The sequence below is a fragment of the Sebastes umbrosus genome, chromosome 5, assembly GCF_015220745.1.
Source record: "Sebastes umbrosus isolate fSebUmb1 chromosome 5, fSebUmb1.pri, whole genome shotgun sequence".
In the NCBI taxonomy this organism is placed as follows: Eukaryota; Metazoa; Chordata; class Actinopteri; order Perciformes; family Sebastidae; genus Sebastes; species Sebastes umbrosus.
In genome coordinates this window covers 6,641,144-6,656,456 of record NC_051273.1, presented here as the reverse complement: position 1 = coordinate 6,656,456, position 15,313 = coordinate 6,641,144, and the positions used below count along the sequence as shown (strand labels likewise).

General features: G+C 42.5%; 1 protein-coding gene across 1 annotated transcript; it reads left to right on the top strand.

The window, feature by feature from the left end:
* Positions 1-270: 270 nt before the first annotated feature.
* On the top strand, positions 271-14,285 carry mknk2b (MAPK interacting serine/threonine kinase 2b). Its single transcript, XM_037770180.1, has 14 exons — positions 271-440; positions 1,654-1,869; positions 2,338-2,428; positions 2,697-2,798; positions 2,933-3,030; positions 5,537-5,616; positions 5,811-5,884; positions 6,071-6,175; positions 6,470-6,525; positions 6,749-6,844; positions 10,386-10,580; positions 10,693-10,857; positions 10,964-11,004; positions 11,111-14,285. Exons 2-14 carry the CDS (start codon positions 1,819-1,821, stop codon positions 11,382-11,384), a joined length of 1,428 nt encoding a protein of 475 aa, XP_037626108.1. The 5' UTR covers positions 271-440; positions 1,654-1,818; the 3' UTR covers positions 11,385-14,285.
* Positions 14,286-15,313: the final 1,028 nt, after the last annotated feature.

Sequence of the window (15,313 nt, the reverse complement as noted above, 5' to 3'; positions counted from 1 at the left end):
ACCACTTTTGTTTTGACGTTTTCCGAAAATGTGTTCAGATTTTCACTTAAGTCGACATGCGTTGCGTAAAAAGCATACGTCGTTAAGTTATTTCTTATTGTATGTCGTCTGTAACCACAGCTATTTACGCTTCTTTAACTCCAGAAGTGGTAAAGTAGGTACAGCGGGACGAAATGGTACCCAGCCCGCCCATATCCGTTTCTAGAAAGCACGTGACGCATCCAGTCCTGTTGACGCAGTGCTGAGCCGAGGAGGGAGGAGACAAGGAGGAGTCAGCAGGGAGGTTATAAAAGCTCCTCCTGCTCCCTCTTTCGCCACCTTCCTTCCAACGCACTCACCATCAGGCGATCCCCTCCCCCCCTCGACCGTCCTCTGCGGCTGTTTGAAGCAGTAGGTCAAGCAAACGACGCTAACACTGGAGCTGTAAAATTAACAACGGGGTGAGTAGCTTTTTTAAAGCAGTTATTCATGTTGTTTTAACGACTTTCAAATGTAACGGTTAGCTGTTGTTCTCGCTACACTAACGGTGACGTTACAGTGTTAACGTCGCTAACCTTTTGTTGTCTTCACGTTGAAGTTGCATTGGTCATAACGGTCATAACGGTCATAACGGTCGACTTGACAGTTGTTGTGCATGTTAAGGTCAGCAGGCTAAACGAACGTTAGCCTCCCTGTTCAAACGGCCGCTACCAACTGAAAACAGCGTGGCTTTCCGACATTATTTGTTTATCTTACACCAAACTATAGTATTTTAATGAGTATATTTACGTTGCTAAACATGGGTAGCATGTTAGTTAACGTTAGCTGTTGCTTTATTCTGCTATGGTCAGGTTTATTAGCTTAAAAGCATCCATTTAAACTGATTAATTGTGATGGCAGTTATTCATGTTGTTTTGACGACTTTCAAATGTAACGGTTAGCCGTTGTTCTCGCAGCACTACGGTGACGTTACAGTGTTAACGGTCGCTAACCGTTGTTGTGTGATGTTGAAGTTGCATCGGTCATATAATGGTCATTAACGGTCGACCAGTGCTCGCGACTTGACAGTTGTTGTGCATGTTAAGATTAGCAGGCTAAACGACCGTTAGCCTCCCTGTTTAAACGGCCGCTACCAACTGACAAAAAAGCGTGGGACATTATTTGCTTATGTTACACCAAACTATAGCATTTTAATGAGTATATTTACGTTGCTAAACATGGGTAGCGCTGTAACCGTACCTTAGTTAGCGTTAGCTGTTGCGTTATTCTGCTATAGTCAGGTTTATTAGCCTAAAAGCATCCATTTTTACGTTACAGAGTTTAACGGTCGCTAACGTTTTGCAAATTGCATCTGTCATTAACGGTCATTAACGGTCGAACAGTGCTCTCGACTTGACAGTTGTTGTGACGCGGTCGCACGTTAAGGTTAGCTGGCTAAACGACCGTTAGCCTCCCTGTTCAAACGGCCGCTACCGTCTCTGTTAAACTGTTATTTGTTTCTTACACCAAACTATAGTGTTTTTTAATGAGTATATTTACGTAGCTAAACATGGGTAGCATGTTAGTTAACGTTAGCTGTTGCGTTGTTCTGCTCTAGTCAGGTTTATTAGCCTCCATTAGTTGTGTTGATGTGTGTTGTAACGCTGCGGTGTGTTTTGTATTGTGTCTCCACAGGGCTCCCGTTTAAAAAGCGCCGCAGCAAAGCTGACCAGCCAGCGCAGTGTGTGTGATCACTTGCGACTCTCTGTTTCAGAGTGAGGGCAAATTGATATATCCCCGAAAACACACTGCCAGCCGCAGCACATCTACCAAAACAAATCATCCCAAATCGAAGCAAAAATGGTGCAAAATAAGATCACCGAGGTCACTGGATTCCACCGCTCCTTCAAGGTGAGTGTGAGGTTTGTTGAGGAGGAAATACAGCGATCAGTCTCTATAATCAGAGCAACATTTGTCAGCATGTATGAGGGGGACTTCACCTCGCTATATATAAACACATCTGTTGGCTCTTCCCACGTCCCACAAATATGCTGTGTGGCCTGTTCACACATGTATGTCCAAGTTAATGAAAAGTATGACTGGAGTGAGTGGGAGCTAAGAGTTGAGGAAAGGAAATGTGACTTGCATTTCGCAAGACTCAGGTTTGTATTATTAGGATAGATTGCTGTAGGTCTTTGGATTACTTGGTGGCTGACTGTGCAATATGGTTGTTTTCCTGTTTTGAGTTTAGTTTATGGTTTCAGGATGGGAGATAACAAAGGCTCTTATCAGTTATGACCAGCAATTGATCCTTTCACCTAAATGCCTCATTGATTAGATTGCATACCTTAACAAGCACGTGTTATTATTATTCCCTAGGGCAAAAATCCCTTTGAATCTGATGACTTCACTAAAAATGGATCCCATCTTCTTGATTCGTCATTTAATTTTGATTCCTCCCCAAGATATGGTGAGTATTTTAGCTTAAGAAAACTGTAACTTTATTATCCATGAGTTCTGTCAATGTAACCCATAATGCTTTGGTTGCACCAAGAGTTACCTAGTTCATTCATTGAGGCTGCTTTCTCCAATTTGGCATAAATGTATTTGTTGTTTACTCTCAACTACACTACTCCAATTACCCTTATATTTTGTTTTCTCTTGTAGTGCTTTATTTGAGTTTGTTTGGGTTGTTTCCTCGCTAGCACATGATAATGTAGGCACTCCTATTTTGACAGACATGCCTTCCAGCCAGCCTATCGACATCCCCGATGCCAAGAAGAGAAACAAGAAGAAAAAGCGTTGCCGGGCAACTGACAGTTTCTCTGGACGATTCGAGGGTAAAAGCTTTTATTTCCAGTATCATTACGTTACCTTTATAAAAACTCTTCATAAAACATTGATGGAATTTAGAGAGATTCTGCTCTTCAATAAAGTGGAGTATTTTCCTAACATGTGAAACTCCGTATTACAGATGTCTACAGACTACACGAAGAGGTACTAGGAGAGGGCGCTTATGCCAGGGTGCAAACATGCTTCAACCTCATCACCAACAAAGAGTATGCTGTTAAAGTAAGTAAAGCAGACATTTTCACACACTTAATGGATGACTGTAATGTATTTGAAAACGTGACCATAGCGCATGGCGTCTTGATTCCTGCACGTCAGTGCTTCTGTCTCACGAGTCTGTGAATGTCGTCGTTGCCACATAACACTTGCCTGTTGTCTGTGTGGGGCACCACGGGTAGTGATCAATATGGAGACGTTACATTTCTAGGACTGCGCTTGATTACTTTTGTCATTTACTTTGAGATACAAGTTGAGTAATGAAATGCCTTTGCACACGAAGGGGCCCTGTGCCATTTCTTGCTGTTGAGGAGCTAAATGTCAGAAAACTCTGCTACGGGATGTGCGTCATTGTGTCCATGTTTCCTTCTTTTCTCTGGTCATTCTTTAGAAATCATGCTGAGGGAAGTTCTGATCCGGGGGCAGGATACTTGTTCTTTTTGTGTCTTAGTCCAGCTCCCTATAATGGATGTCTGCAGGGTCTAATCTGTGTTGTGCTACTGCTGCACTCGTTTTTTTTCTTTTCTGAGTGTGCAACACTAGCTGCTGTTAGACACTTCCCCTCACTGTTTTTACAGATGGCCAGCCTATCAGAGAGCTGGGAAGGATATACCCACCCCTTTTCTTTACTCCTATTGCCTACAGAGGACGCTAGTTGTGAGAACATAATGTACTCGTAACCGTGCCAAAACAAAACCCACAGAGAGAGGAAGGAGGGGCGCCGGGTGAGGGTTGTGACCCAGGGTGTTTACACTGCTTTGTTCTCCTTCTCGCTCGGTACATTTTCTTTTTTCTCGTCCAAATGGGGTGTGGACTTGTGAATACATGTCTTGACTCCTAGGGGCTTCCCTTTTTTTTTTTTTTTTTTTTGCTTTTTCTATATAATGCTCATTTCCTCATTTTTAGGAACAAAACATTGTGAAATGTTGAACTGGGGCTTGTTTTTGTTATTGTTCTTGGCCACTAACCCACTGATCCCATTGGGACACTGGACATAAACAATCAATTTTTTTTAACTTCTAATTAATTCCTATTTGCAGTTCAATTCTGTTAAAGTTTGAAATGAGATGTAGACGGTTCAAGGCTAGCTCCCCAAAGAGCAGGTGTCCATATCATACCACTTCAGAGGAATCGGAGCACAAATTCTGTCATCGTGACCATGATCTGTTAGCGTTGTTTACCCCGGGATGGTTTGGTAGATCCCTTGGGACTTTGCAGTTATGGGGAGGCACAGGGGTCGGTAGTTATTGGAGGTCATTTAGGAGTCGGAGGGGGCTCCTGCCAGATGTCCTGTCTCTCCCCTCCCCCTCCAGACTGGGGCGAGTTGCATGTGTGGGCTCCTTGTGTTGCAATTGCAACAAAAGCCTCTGCACCAAAGGGGAGTAGATGGCCGGGCATTGCATGTCTATCTGAAGCTCTGGTTCTCCAATAAATCATTCTCCTTAAAGGTATTATTTCCCAACCCTGGGTTGATGATTGAACACGCAGCGTGACTTAGTGGGGCCTTGTTTTGCAGGTTGTGATTCTGATCTGTGATTTGGATAACCAACCATAAATCTAGTACTTCTCCAATAACTGTCCACCCACTTATCATGTTGATAATGCATTTGTCATATGTTTTGCCGTTTCTTTATCTGCACGTCATTACCAGGGTGGGAGGCTTGTGTAGTGATGGGGAGAAAGTGAGCTGATTGGGGGCTGTTTGTGCTGCTGACTCAGACTGGAACAGCGCAGAGGCTTTGGACTGCTCACAGGCCTCTTGTCTGTCTATTAATCCTAGACACACACTGCAACTCTGGCCCCACTGGGCTTCAATAGCAGCTGTAATCCAGCTACCAGGAAGAGAAACATGCACAGCCTCCCAAGCAGACAATAACCTACCAGGGCTGGAAAATTCAGGCCTTTTGCTTTGGTGTCAGCAGTCTATCTTTCTGTCTCTCTTGGCAGAGCATCGTGCAGCTGGTGGCCCCTCGGTGGTTTAGTTCCAGGCAGCACAAAGTTATATTTAGCGAGCATTTTGTGTTTATCGTAAACAGTTTTGGATAAGCCCATGGGATGTTTCAAAGAACACACATGACTCTTTAAGAGTGCTTAAGAATTAAATATGGGTCACACAATAAGTGCTAAATATAGAGGTGGCATGACTTGTTACATACTCATTCAGTTGTCTCTGCTTTGGCAGGCAGCATTGAAAATAGGTTAAACTATCTTTACAACTGTGTCACAGGGTGGGATAAAGGTAGAATACTGGTCTGGAAGGAAACCAGTTCTCTATATGGAGTATATAATCTGTGCTATACAGTAAACACGGGTGGGGTTTTGTGACGCACAATGAGGCGACGTCCTTCACCCAAACATTAACTCTCACAGGTTGGCTCTGTTTTTCTTAAGCCATCAGAGCATTTTTCAAAATTGTCCTACTGCTGTGGAAGACCTGGAGGTCAATACTTATTTGTTCAGTGTTTTTTTTTTTTTTTAGATAATGTGGCTGAATTATAATGTTCTGTTACAGATCATTGAGAAAAGACCGGGTCACAGCCGCAGCCGTGTCTTCCGTGAGGTTGAGATGCTCTATCAGTGCCAGGGCCACAGGTAATGTCCTTTTTGTCATGACAAACTAGAGTAATGCCACCTGATGAATGTATGGAGACGGTACTACAGACTGACTGACCCTTTTTGTCATGAATCTTATAGTCCTCTTACTCGATAGTGTAGAAAATGCACCGTAAATGTTCACTAGATGACTCTGACGCTGGCTCATATAATGTTTTTTTCCTTTTCTGTAGTAACATCCTGGAGCTGGTGGAGTTCTTTGAAGAGGAAGACAAATTCTACCTGGTGTTTGAGAAGCTTAGAGGAGGTAGGTGAATTATAGCTGCTGCAGGATGCCTGCATCAGATCTTTGTTTATTTTTAAAATTCCTGTAATGCATGTGCAGTCTCTAGTCTGTAGCCAGTTATTTGTGTCTGTGTGTGGGGAAAACATTCATTCTGTGCTTTTTACTTGTAAAATAGAGCTGATATACTCACATGTTTGCTTCTATTAGGGTCGATCTTGGCACACATTCACAAGAGACGTTACTTCAGTGAGCAGCAAGCCAGTGTTGTCGTGCAGGACATCGCCAGCGCTCTAGATTTCCTGCATAACAAGGGTAAGACCACTCGGACAAAATGGCGAGCAATTTTATTACTCCTCATGAGCACCAAAAAGGCCCAACAATCATGAAATTGGTTTTAGTAACGTAGTTATAGACCATATTCGCATGATTTCTTGTTTAAATTAGCCAAGGGACACAAAAAACCTATTCGTTGGTGCTGGTAAAACATTGCTTGCTTATTGTTTTTAAACTGATGAAATATAAAAAATACATTTTACTTGATTCTGGCACGATGGCCAGATCTTACTCACAAAAAAGAGTGACTGATGACTTTCCTATCTTTTCTAGGAATGGCCCATAGAGACCTGAAACCCGAAAACATCCTCTGTAAGAGTGCAGATAAGGTGAGTCTACCACAAAGCTGTTTGAGCCTAATTAGTTCAAAGGGCAACTAATCTGATAACTAAGTGTGATAAGGTGCTCTAAAATGATGACATGAGCCCTGGTAATGATAAATGACCATTGAAATCTCTGGCCCCACAAATAGATATTCCATACAAAATTATATGAATTCAGTCAAACTGTAGATGCATTTTAATGATTCTGAACATTGTATCCCTTTGTCAGATTTCCCCAGTCAAGATCTGTGACTTTGACTTGGGCAGTGGGATAAAGCTGAACAGCGACAGCTCACCCATCTCCACCCCTGAGCTCCTCACTCCGGTAAGTCCACCTGCATATTGTGCTCCTTGTCATGTTCGCCAAACAGTTTAGACCACTTTTATAAATGGGAATGGGACAGTGCTATTGAAGGGGAAAGCCTGCCAGCAATATGAGTATAGCTATTGAGAGAAAGGAATACATAATGAGACAAAGAAAGACAGTAGATGGAAGAGATTAATCTGTCATATGGTTGTGGTCATATTTCCCTATACAGTGGTTTGTGACCTTGTTGTGGATATGCAGGGTGTTTTCAGGCTGTAAAACAATGTCTCTATCAAGTCCAGCTGGCTGGTTGCCTGTTGGGCAATCCTCTGTGGTGATAGCTGTAGGGCAGCTCACTGATTGGAAGAGAAAATGTTGTGTTTTGAGGTTAAGTTAGTTCAGTGTTGGGCAGTTTCTCTGAAATTACATGGATTGCTTCCTGAATGTCCCAATCTGGCCGCCTTTTCCCTTCCCTTATCACGCTGAAGTATCGGCAGCCCTTGGAAAGATATCCCTCAGTTTAACGTCAACGTCCTGTTGCTTATCAGTTGCAAATATTGTGGCCCATGAGTTTGGGGGTTATGCTTGTTTAACTCCCCTGCTATCGTCACAACACAAAGCAAATCCTCTAAACAGTGCCCAGAAAAGTGGGACCCTTGCAACCTCAGAGGGGAATGGTAAAGTTGAACTGGCATGCTTTCTACGTGTCAACACACTGTCTGGGGGGCTGGATGGATGGACCAGAGCAGGTGAAGGGATAGCGGTTTAGCCTGCAGGAATGTAGGGGTGGGTGGGGAGTTTTCTACACTGGTAACTTCATCTCCCTTTAGCAGAACTAATGGATAGAGCCCATCCCTGGACTATTTGAAGGGGGAGATAGTTTTGGGGCCAAAGAGGCCTCTCGTGTTTAGTCTACACAGACTCACGTGTGTGTTTGGTGCATTGGGGTGCACCTATTCATTTGATACAACCTGCCTCTTTACCACTTTATCCTTTTTGTTGTACATAACCACAAGACTTGATCTAATACAAAGATTTCAGTGGAAGAACAGTTGATGCCTGAGGACAGATACAACGTGATAGCCTTGGCTGCAGGGAACACATTGTGACTCTTACAAGGCCATGTCCTGTGTTATGAAGTTGCAATGAAACCAAAACACACCCAGCTCTCGCTCATTTCCCCTTTCTCTCTGTGGTACAAGAGAAAAACATCCACCGTCTCTTTCTGCTTAGTCTCCGCCCAGTGGCCCCAACCACGCTTGTGCTTGTCTGCGCTTTCTTTATGTTCTTTATACAAAGGCTTTGCATAAGGCTTTTTCTAGAACTGTTAGTCTTTCCCCCTATACCTAGCAACTGAGATGTGATTGGCTAGACCAGTGGGAGGGGGAGGGTAACTGGGAGGGACAAATACCCAGTATGCTCATGCGCTCTGGCTTGTTTTCTTTGCCCTGATCACAGGAACAATGTTATCTGATTTTCATCTAGCTATTGGCTCCCCCCTTACCCACATTCCTACAGTTGCTGTTGCTCAATAAAATGTGCTTTTGCATTTATTGCTTATGTTCCTGATCCAACTGAATATGTTTAATCAACTGTATATAAGAGCTGTTTGAAAATGTATGAGTTTAATGTGGATGTGTGCTCTCTAGTACAACCGTGAACACAGGGAAGAGCAGAGGGACCTTTCTAGGAAGAAGCTAATTTTAGTTTTCTAAGAACTCTCCACATGTGACTGCCTGTCTGTCTGCTTTGCATGAAATAAATCTGACTGTTAAAATGTCAACGCACATGTGTAGCAGTTAGGAACTGATTGGACCTGTAACATAGTTACATAGTTATATAAAAAACATCAAAGAACTGCCTCTGTTGTTCTTGTCACAGATGCATGTCAACAGAACAGGTATCCTTCCTGTAAGCCTCTTCAGATAATCTGGTAATTTACAAACAGCAGAGGTGTGTCATCAGTGGTGTCAGTATGGCCTGACTAGTCACATGGTTTCAGGAAAGTCCCAGGTTGCATACCAACAAATCCTGTGGTATCTGCAGCTGATTAGCAACTGCAGCTTACAGGAAGGTTTGAGGAGGATGTGACTGATGCAAGTTCAGAAGGTGTTTGCTTCAGCAGGAAGAACAAATGTTAGATTGCTGTTATTTCACTGCCCCCTTTCAGCTCTTATCACTGGCAGTCCTGGACTGGCTATCTTTAATCTGACTTATCTTTGATTGGTGGTGTATTTGTGTGGCTTTGAAACAAGATTAGCCCGATAGCTGTTTTTTTGATACACAGCCATCGCATTGCCCTTCAGTTTTGGGGCACCTTGGTAGGCAAAGATATCCTTTTGTGTCTGTGTCTTTTTATGTCTGTGGCAGCTGCATTTGGCCTGAATCCTGGGGGCTTGTCTGTGGGGGTAGTCGCCCCAGACATGATGTTGTTGGTGGAAACGTGGGGGTTGGGGCTTTTCTCTCCGACTGAAGCAGCTTTGTCTGAGACGAGATTCCTGTGCAGCAAATTTCATTACATAAGGGTGCAGCGAGGTGGGGGAGTTGGGAGACAGCTGGGATATGGTACTGGCACACAATGGATGCCTGCTCAATGTAAACATGCTCGCTGCTCACAGATGGAAGGATATAGGCCAGAGGGCTTTGCCAGGATGCAGGCCTCAGTCGGGACAAATGGTATAATCTATAACTAAACTAATACATAATGACTTAATAATTAAAATAACTGATCAGGCAAAGGACGGATTAACAGGTATTCTCAGAGCAGGTTCTCAGAATTGATACCAGTAGTTGTCTATATTAAGGACATCCTTTAGAAATCTCAAAGAATCCAAACTCTTGACATAAAACACCTTAAATTCATATGACTATAAGCGTTCTTGTTAAAGTTGATAGAATGAGGCAACAATGAACTAGGTGTCCTGCTGAACTAGCGACCTGCTCCTCTTTCCTGTTCCTAAAGTATTGAAACAGCATTTGGTGTTTCCAAGTTACGTAATCGGCGAGGGCTCAGCCCAGTCTCTGGCTCTGCGGGACAACAAATCCGCTTTTCCCTGCTCAGTGTTTGGCCTAATTTCTTTCTAAGCTACATAACAAGGTACCGCCAGAGCTGAACTAACCCTTACCCCCAGTCCATTCTGCCTGGCGTGTATGCAGCTGGATGGTCAAAGCACTGAGTCACTGCAGCAGCCTGCCTACGCACACTAACCTGCCTCATTATAGCACAGCCCTCCCTTCCTCTACCCTTGATATGTAATTGCACACGATGTTCCTACTTAGGTGTCCTTAACGCATTGAGAAAAGCTGTATAGCACATTTTAAATTAACCCATCACTGCACATAAGCATGTGACGGTCACATAGGCTGCCCCCTCCCCACCGCACAGCCCAAGAGTAGGCCCCTAGCTTTGACACTTGCAACCACGAGGTATCAGCTGAACGAAGGAATGTGGGCCGCAGCCAAGAGAGGCTTGTGTTTCTCTGTCAACTCTTTCCCTGCTATAGTTGCTGCTTTTTGTCATCCCTGGGGTTAACAAACTTGTTTTGTTTTTGTCTCACAGTGTGGCTCAGCAGAGTACATGGCACCTGAGGTGGTTGAGGCCTTCAGTGAGGAGGCCACAATTTACGACAAGCGCTGTGACCTGTGGAGCCTTGGAGTCATCCTCTACATCATGCTGAGCGGCTACCCACCTTTTGTAGGCCGTTGTGGCGGTGACTGTGGCTGGGAATTAGGGGAACCCTGCCACACCTGCCAGGTAAGAATTTGACATTAATTCAGCCTGTGAGTTTTCCTCTCTTAGTGAAACTAAAACAATGCATATTCTCTATCTAGGTTAAAGTAACTGATGGTTTTATGTCCATTTCTAGAACACTCTGTTTGAGAGTATCCAGGAAGGAAAATACGAGTTTCCAGCGAAAGACTGGGCTCACATCTCCTCAAGTGCCAAAGACCTAATATCCAAACTTCTGGTTCGGGACGCCAAAAACCGCCTGAGTGCCAGCCAGGTGCTACACCACCCCTGGGTGCAGGGGGTAAGTTTCAAATCATCAAGCCTCTTTTGCATGTCTTTGACAGACATTCTTTATGTTTAGGGTTTGTAGGTGTTGAGGTTTTAACTTGTTTTTTTATTCTATTCAGGGTATATCTGACACTTTACCAACATCCATCCTGCATCAAAGGTGAGAAAACGTTAAGTTACAGCAGACTGTATTCCTCTGGACACTAAAATATTTGCACCTTGTATTTAATTTGTTGACCGTTTTTGTGTCTGATCTCGTCCATTAGAACCAGCAAAGCCAGGGATCTGACATTCTTTGCTGACAAGGCCATGGCTGTGAACCGGCAGCTGGCTGAACAGGATGGCATGGAAGACCAGCAGCAGCAGGAAGTCCCGTTTGTTGTTACCGCTACTGGCTCTTCTATGCGCCTCTCTCCTCCTTCCAACTCCAAGCTGGCCAAACGCAGGCAGCAAAACAGCCAGCTGAAGGGAGGGCCCGTCTCTGCTGCAGAGCTTCGTCAGCTCCTGGCCCCTCTCGTTATTATGGGAGACTGTGCCTGAACTCTGTCAACCGTGACCTCCGACCTTCCGTTAAGATTAAAGTCCAGATCCAAGACTACCCTAAGACTCTCTTTCTCCCCAATTCTGGCCCCTCTCTCTAACTCTAGCCGGCCTTGGTTTCTCTGCCATTCAGGCTTTCTTGCCTCGCTGTAAAGGGAGATGCTGCTTGCAGCCCTTCCTCTAAATGCCTTCTGCCCTTCTGCAGCACTTCTGAAGCACATCAGCCCAGGGCCTGCATATAGCAAACACACACACACACGTGCATGTCAAGGTTAGGGAGGAGGGCCAGTTAATGATCTGGGAGAGAGAAGTATTTTCTAAGTTATGTTCTTCTTTTTTTTCTTTTCTTCATATAACTCAGTTCAGAAGAAAGCAGAACATTTATCTTCGAAACTAAGCTCAGACACCAAAGGACAACCTGTTGTGCTGCTCCCACGTTACAACTGGATCCACTGTGAATTAAGTTATCTGGAATGTTCTCTTTGCCTGTATGTATATGCATGAATGGCCCATCTGCAGATACGTACAAGCTTATGCAATATGCCAAGATGAAGGCTGTTCCTGTCTCGAAGGGATTCAGTATAAGGGGTTGGGAGGGCTGTAAGCCAATGCTGTCCGTGCCTGGTGCGGTCCATTAATATGGCTGGGGACTTCAAAGATTATATATTTTTTTTCAGTCTCCATTTAAGATAAATTCCTCAACACTGAGCCTCCTCTGTAAATGTCTGAGATAAAGCGCACTTGTCTAGCTTGGTGGCCATGCACTTAATGCTCCTATAGAGCAAGGAATGTTTGTCTGTACCCAGCCAGCCATGATTTACTGCTTATCACATGAACATATATGCCAAATTATCAGTGGCCACATCTTTCAGTGTTTGAGAGATTGAGACTATTTCACCTGCGTTATGATGCATGGCCTCCCCAAAATTCGACTTCTGATCTAGCTCTGAAGTAGATCTGGTATGTTGGTACAAGCTAATTGTTAAATGGCTAGGCAAGTGAAACTGGGTCAGTGTTACTTTCATTGTAAAGACTTCTTGACATGTCCCCATTGCCACAACCAGAACTTGTATTTTTTTTTTTTGTTGTAATATTTGTTTCTATAAATCAACTAAAGCATTAGATTTAACCTTGAATATTTTGGCAGTAAAGGTTAGAACTCCTTTCAGGAGATTGAAAAGCACATTTTGGCCAATGTGACCATTTCTTGATCAAATACATTCATTTGGACTATTTTTTTCCCCCCCAAAGGTTCACCATTGTCTTGTTTTTTTTTTTTTATGAGACGCCCCTCTCAAAATAATGACATTGCAAATTCTCATGACAAAACAAGAGGCAAATGAGATCTTTCAAAAAAGAAACCTAAAAAAAAAAAAAGGAAAAACATTCCACAAAAAGAAAAACAACAAAAAAAAGTCTTCCACAGATGCGTAGCTGTATTAAGTTTACTTTATTTTTCATGTTTGAAAACTCCATGTCATTGTGCCACACTGATTTATTTTTTTTTTCTTCTTTTTTTTTGTATGGCTGTTAATAAGCTTTTATTTTCTATATGGTGATTTCCATGCAGGTGCTGTTCAGTTCAGGTGAAACACCGGATGTTTTTCCTTGTTTCGTGTTTTTAAAAGTTCAGAGTATGTGGTGTATGAGGTGAGATGGAAAGAGTTTGTTTAGTTAATCTGGAGCATTCATGCCCAGCGAAGGCGAGTTTTTAAGTTTTATTTCTTTATGTGTAAGAGTTGGCAATAATCTTCTTTTTTTTTTTTTTTTTTGGTTTATTCAGATTAAGTTAAAGCTCATTCTGAAACTGACAGGTAATGGACTGGTGATGAGGTCTCGCAACACTGTAGCCATTTCACCAAAGAGGGTTCAAGTCATGACGTTGAACATGTGATCATCACCTAGCAGTGAGAAGTGGGGGACTTCTGATTGTCCATGTCCTGTAGCCAGCACTGCAGCGACGGTACTCTGGAAATGGCTCTCTTGGTGTCATTATGCTGATAATAGGACACTGTAATAGTTCTAAAATACCTTTCTACAGATGAATCGTTATGGGGTTTTATGTCTTATAATAAGACTTACTTGAATTTGTGTATGCAGCTGTTTCTTCTCCATTTGGGAAACTACTTTGCTATCGGTAATCTCAAAGCATTAAGCTGATGATCAAGGCAATCTTGGGGTTTTGAAAATACCTATACAGTTCAGTATTCTGCCTTTTTCTCCCTTTTGAACATCAGATGAGTTGGTCCCTACTTTTTTGATAGGGTTGGCTACTCAAACGCACAGATTTTGGCCATACTCTAATATCCTGAATGGTATAATAAGAGTTTTCTTGGTCATGACCATTTCTACTTTTCTCAAATGGCAGTAGCTTTTTGGACTGCCTTTTATTGGGAGGGGACAAAATTAATATCCTTAAGCCTCGCAATTTTTATATTGTAAGTCATTTTTGAAGTAAGGACGTGTTGAAATCCAGTCATTCATTCAGATGAACAGTCCCATCATCAACCTCCCCACAATTTGAATGTAGCCCACAGGCAAAAGCATTTACAATCCAGCAACATTGATCAAATGTTTTATAAATGGTTCATTTCATGGACATGGTGTGGGGTTATTCTGTCTACGTTGATTCAGTCCTCAATTTGTTTTCTTTTTGAGAGTTGACACCTGATTTTAACACTGTCTGAATCACCCCAAGCCCATCGTGTTCATGGGAAGAAATTTAAAACAAATACATCCTTTGAAATACAAAAAAAATATTTTGATTTAAAATAAGCACTTTACTGTACCATGTGAATGATTGCAGTTCACTCAAGGCAACATTTATGACAGTTGCTACAGAATTTTGTATTGTTTTTCTAAAAAAAATAAAAAAAACGCAATAAAATGCTTTGAACTACACTTGTTTGTGTGATTATTGACTGTGTTTTGGTTAAAGGGCTGAAGAAGTGAAAACAAGTGCACTTTCCCTGCTCTCTCCTGTATCTCTAGTTTCCTATTAACCAGCTTGTCTTATCTTTTGGCCAAGGTTGAGGCCGTTTCTTCTGATTCTGTGCTGTAAATCCCCTAATCAGTAACACTCCCTGATATATGAGCCGACTGTATCACATTTGTCCTTCGCTGTTGGTAAATATCAGCTTCTCACACACTGATATGTGACTAGTTTCACCTTGTTAGACACACTGAGAGCTGCTGTGTGTGTGTGGGTGGGGGGGGGGAGTGGCGTGTTCACAGCTGCACAGGCCTGATCTGACGAGACTGATGCAACCTGCTGCAAGATCTGCAGCTCCTGTATGCCACCTCATGACGATTCTGCCTGGAAATACAAAATGACTTCTGCTGAATTAGCTAAATGCCAGTTGTGTCGTTTCAACACTGGTGCAAGTCAGGATTTGCCTTCCTGTTGGTAAAATCAGCTTTAGGCTGTTGACTAAAATAATGTCTGTGAAGAAACATTACTGATGAAGCAGATAAACATGAGCTGGGTTCAGTCGGTCGATGTGAAAGAGCAAAGAGGGCAATGAAAAGCATAATATTAAACAAAGAAAACCCATCAGCACCAGTAACTGTGTGTGCTTGATGTACTAGATGTACTTAGAATCAGATCTAATAGAAGTACATACATACAAGGATTTTGATATCTATATATCTATATCTATATAGATATAGATATATATAATTTATATACATATATGGATGGATGTCTATTTTGGATGTCTATTTACTATATATACAGGGAGTAGGATTTATGTTGACAGTGTCAGATGATATGTACATATTTAAAAAAAAAAAAAAGTTTATTATATATATATATATATGATGTACGTAGACTGGATAATTATGTATAGTATGTACATGTAAAGATGTATATTTACCATATATACACATCATGACAATGACATATATGTACAGTACATATTTAAAGACTA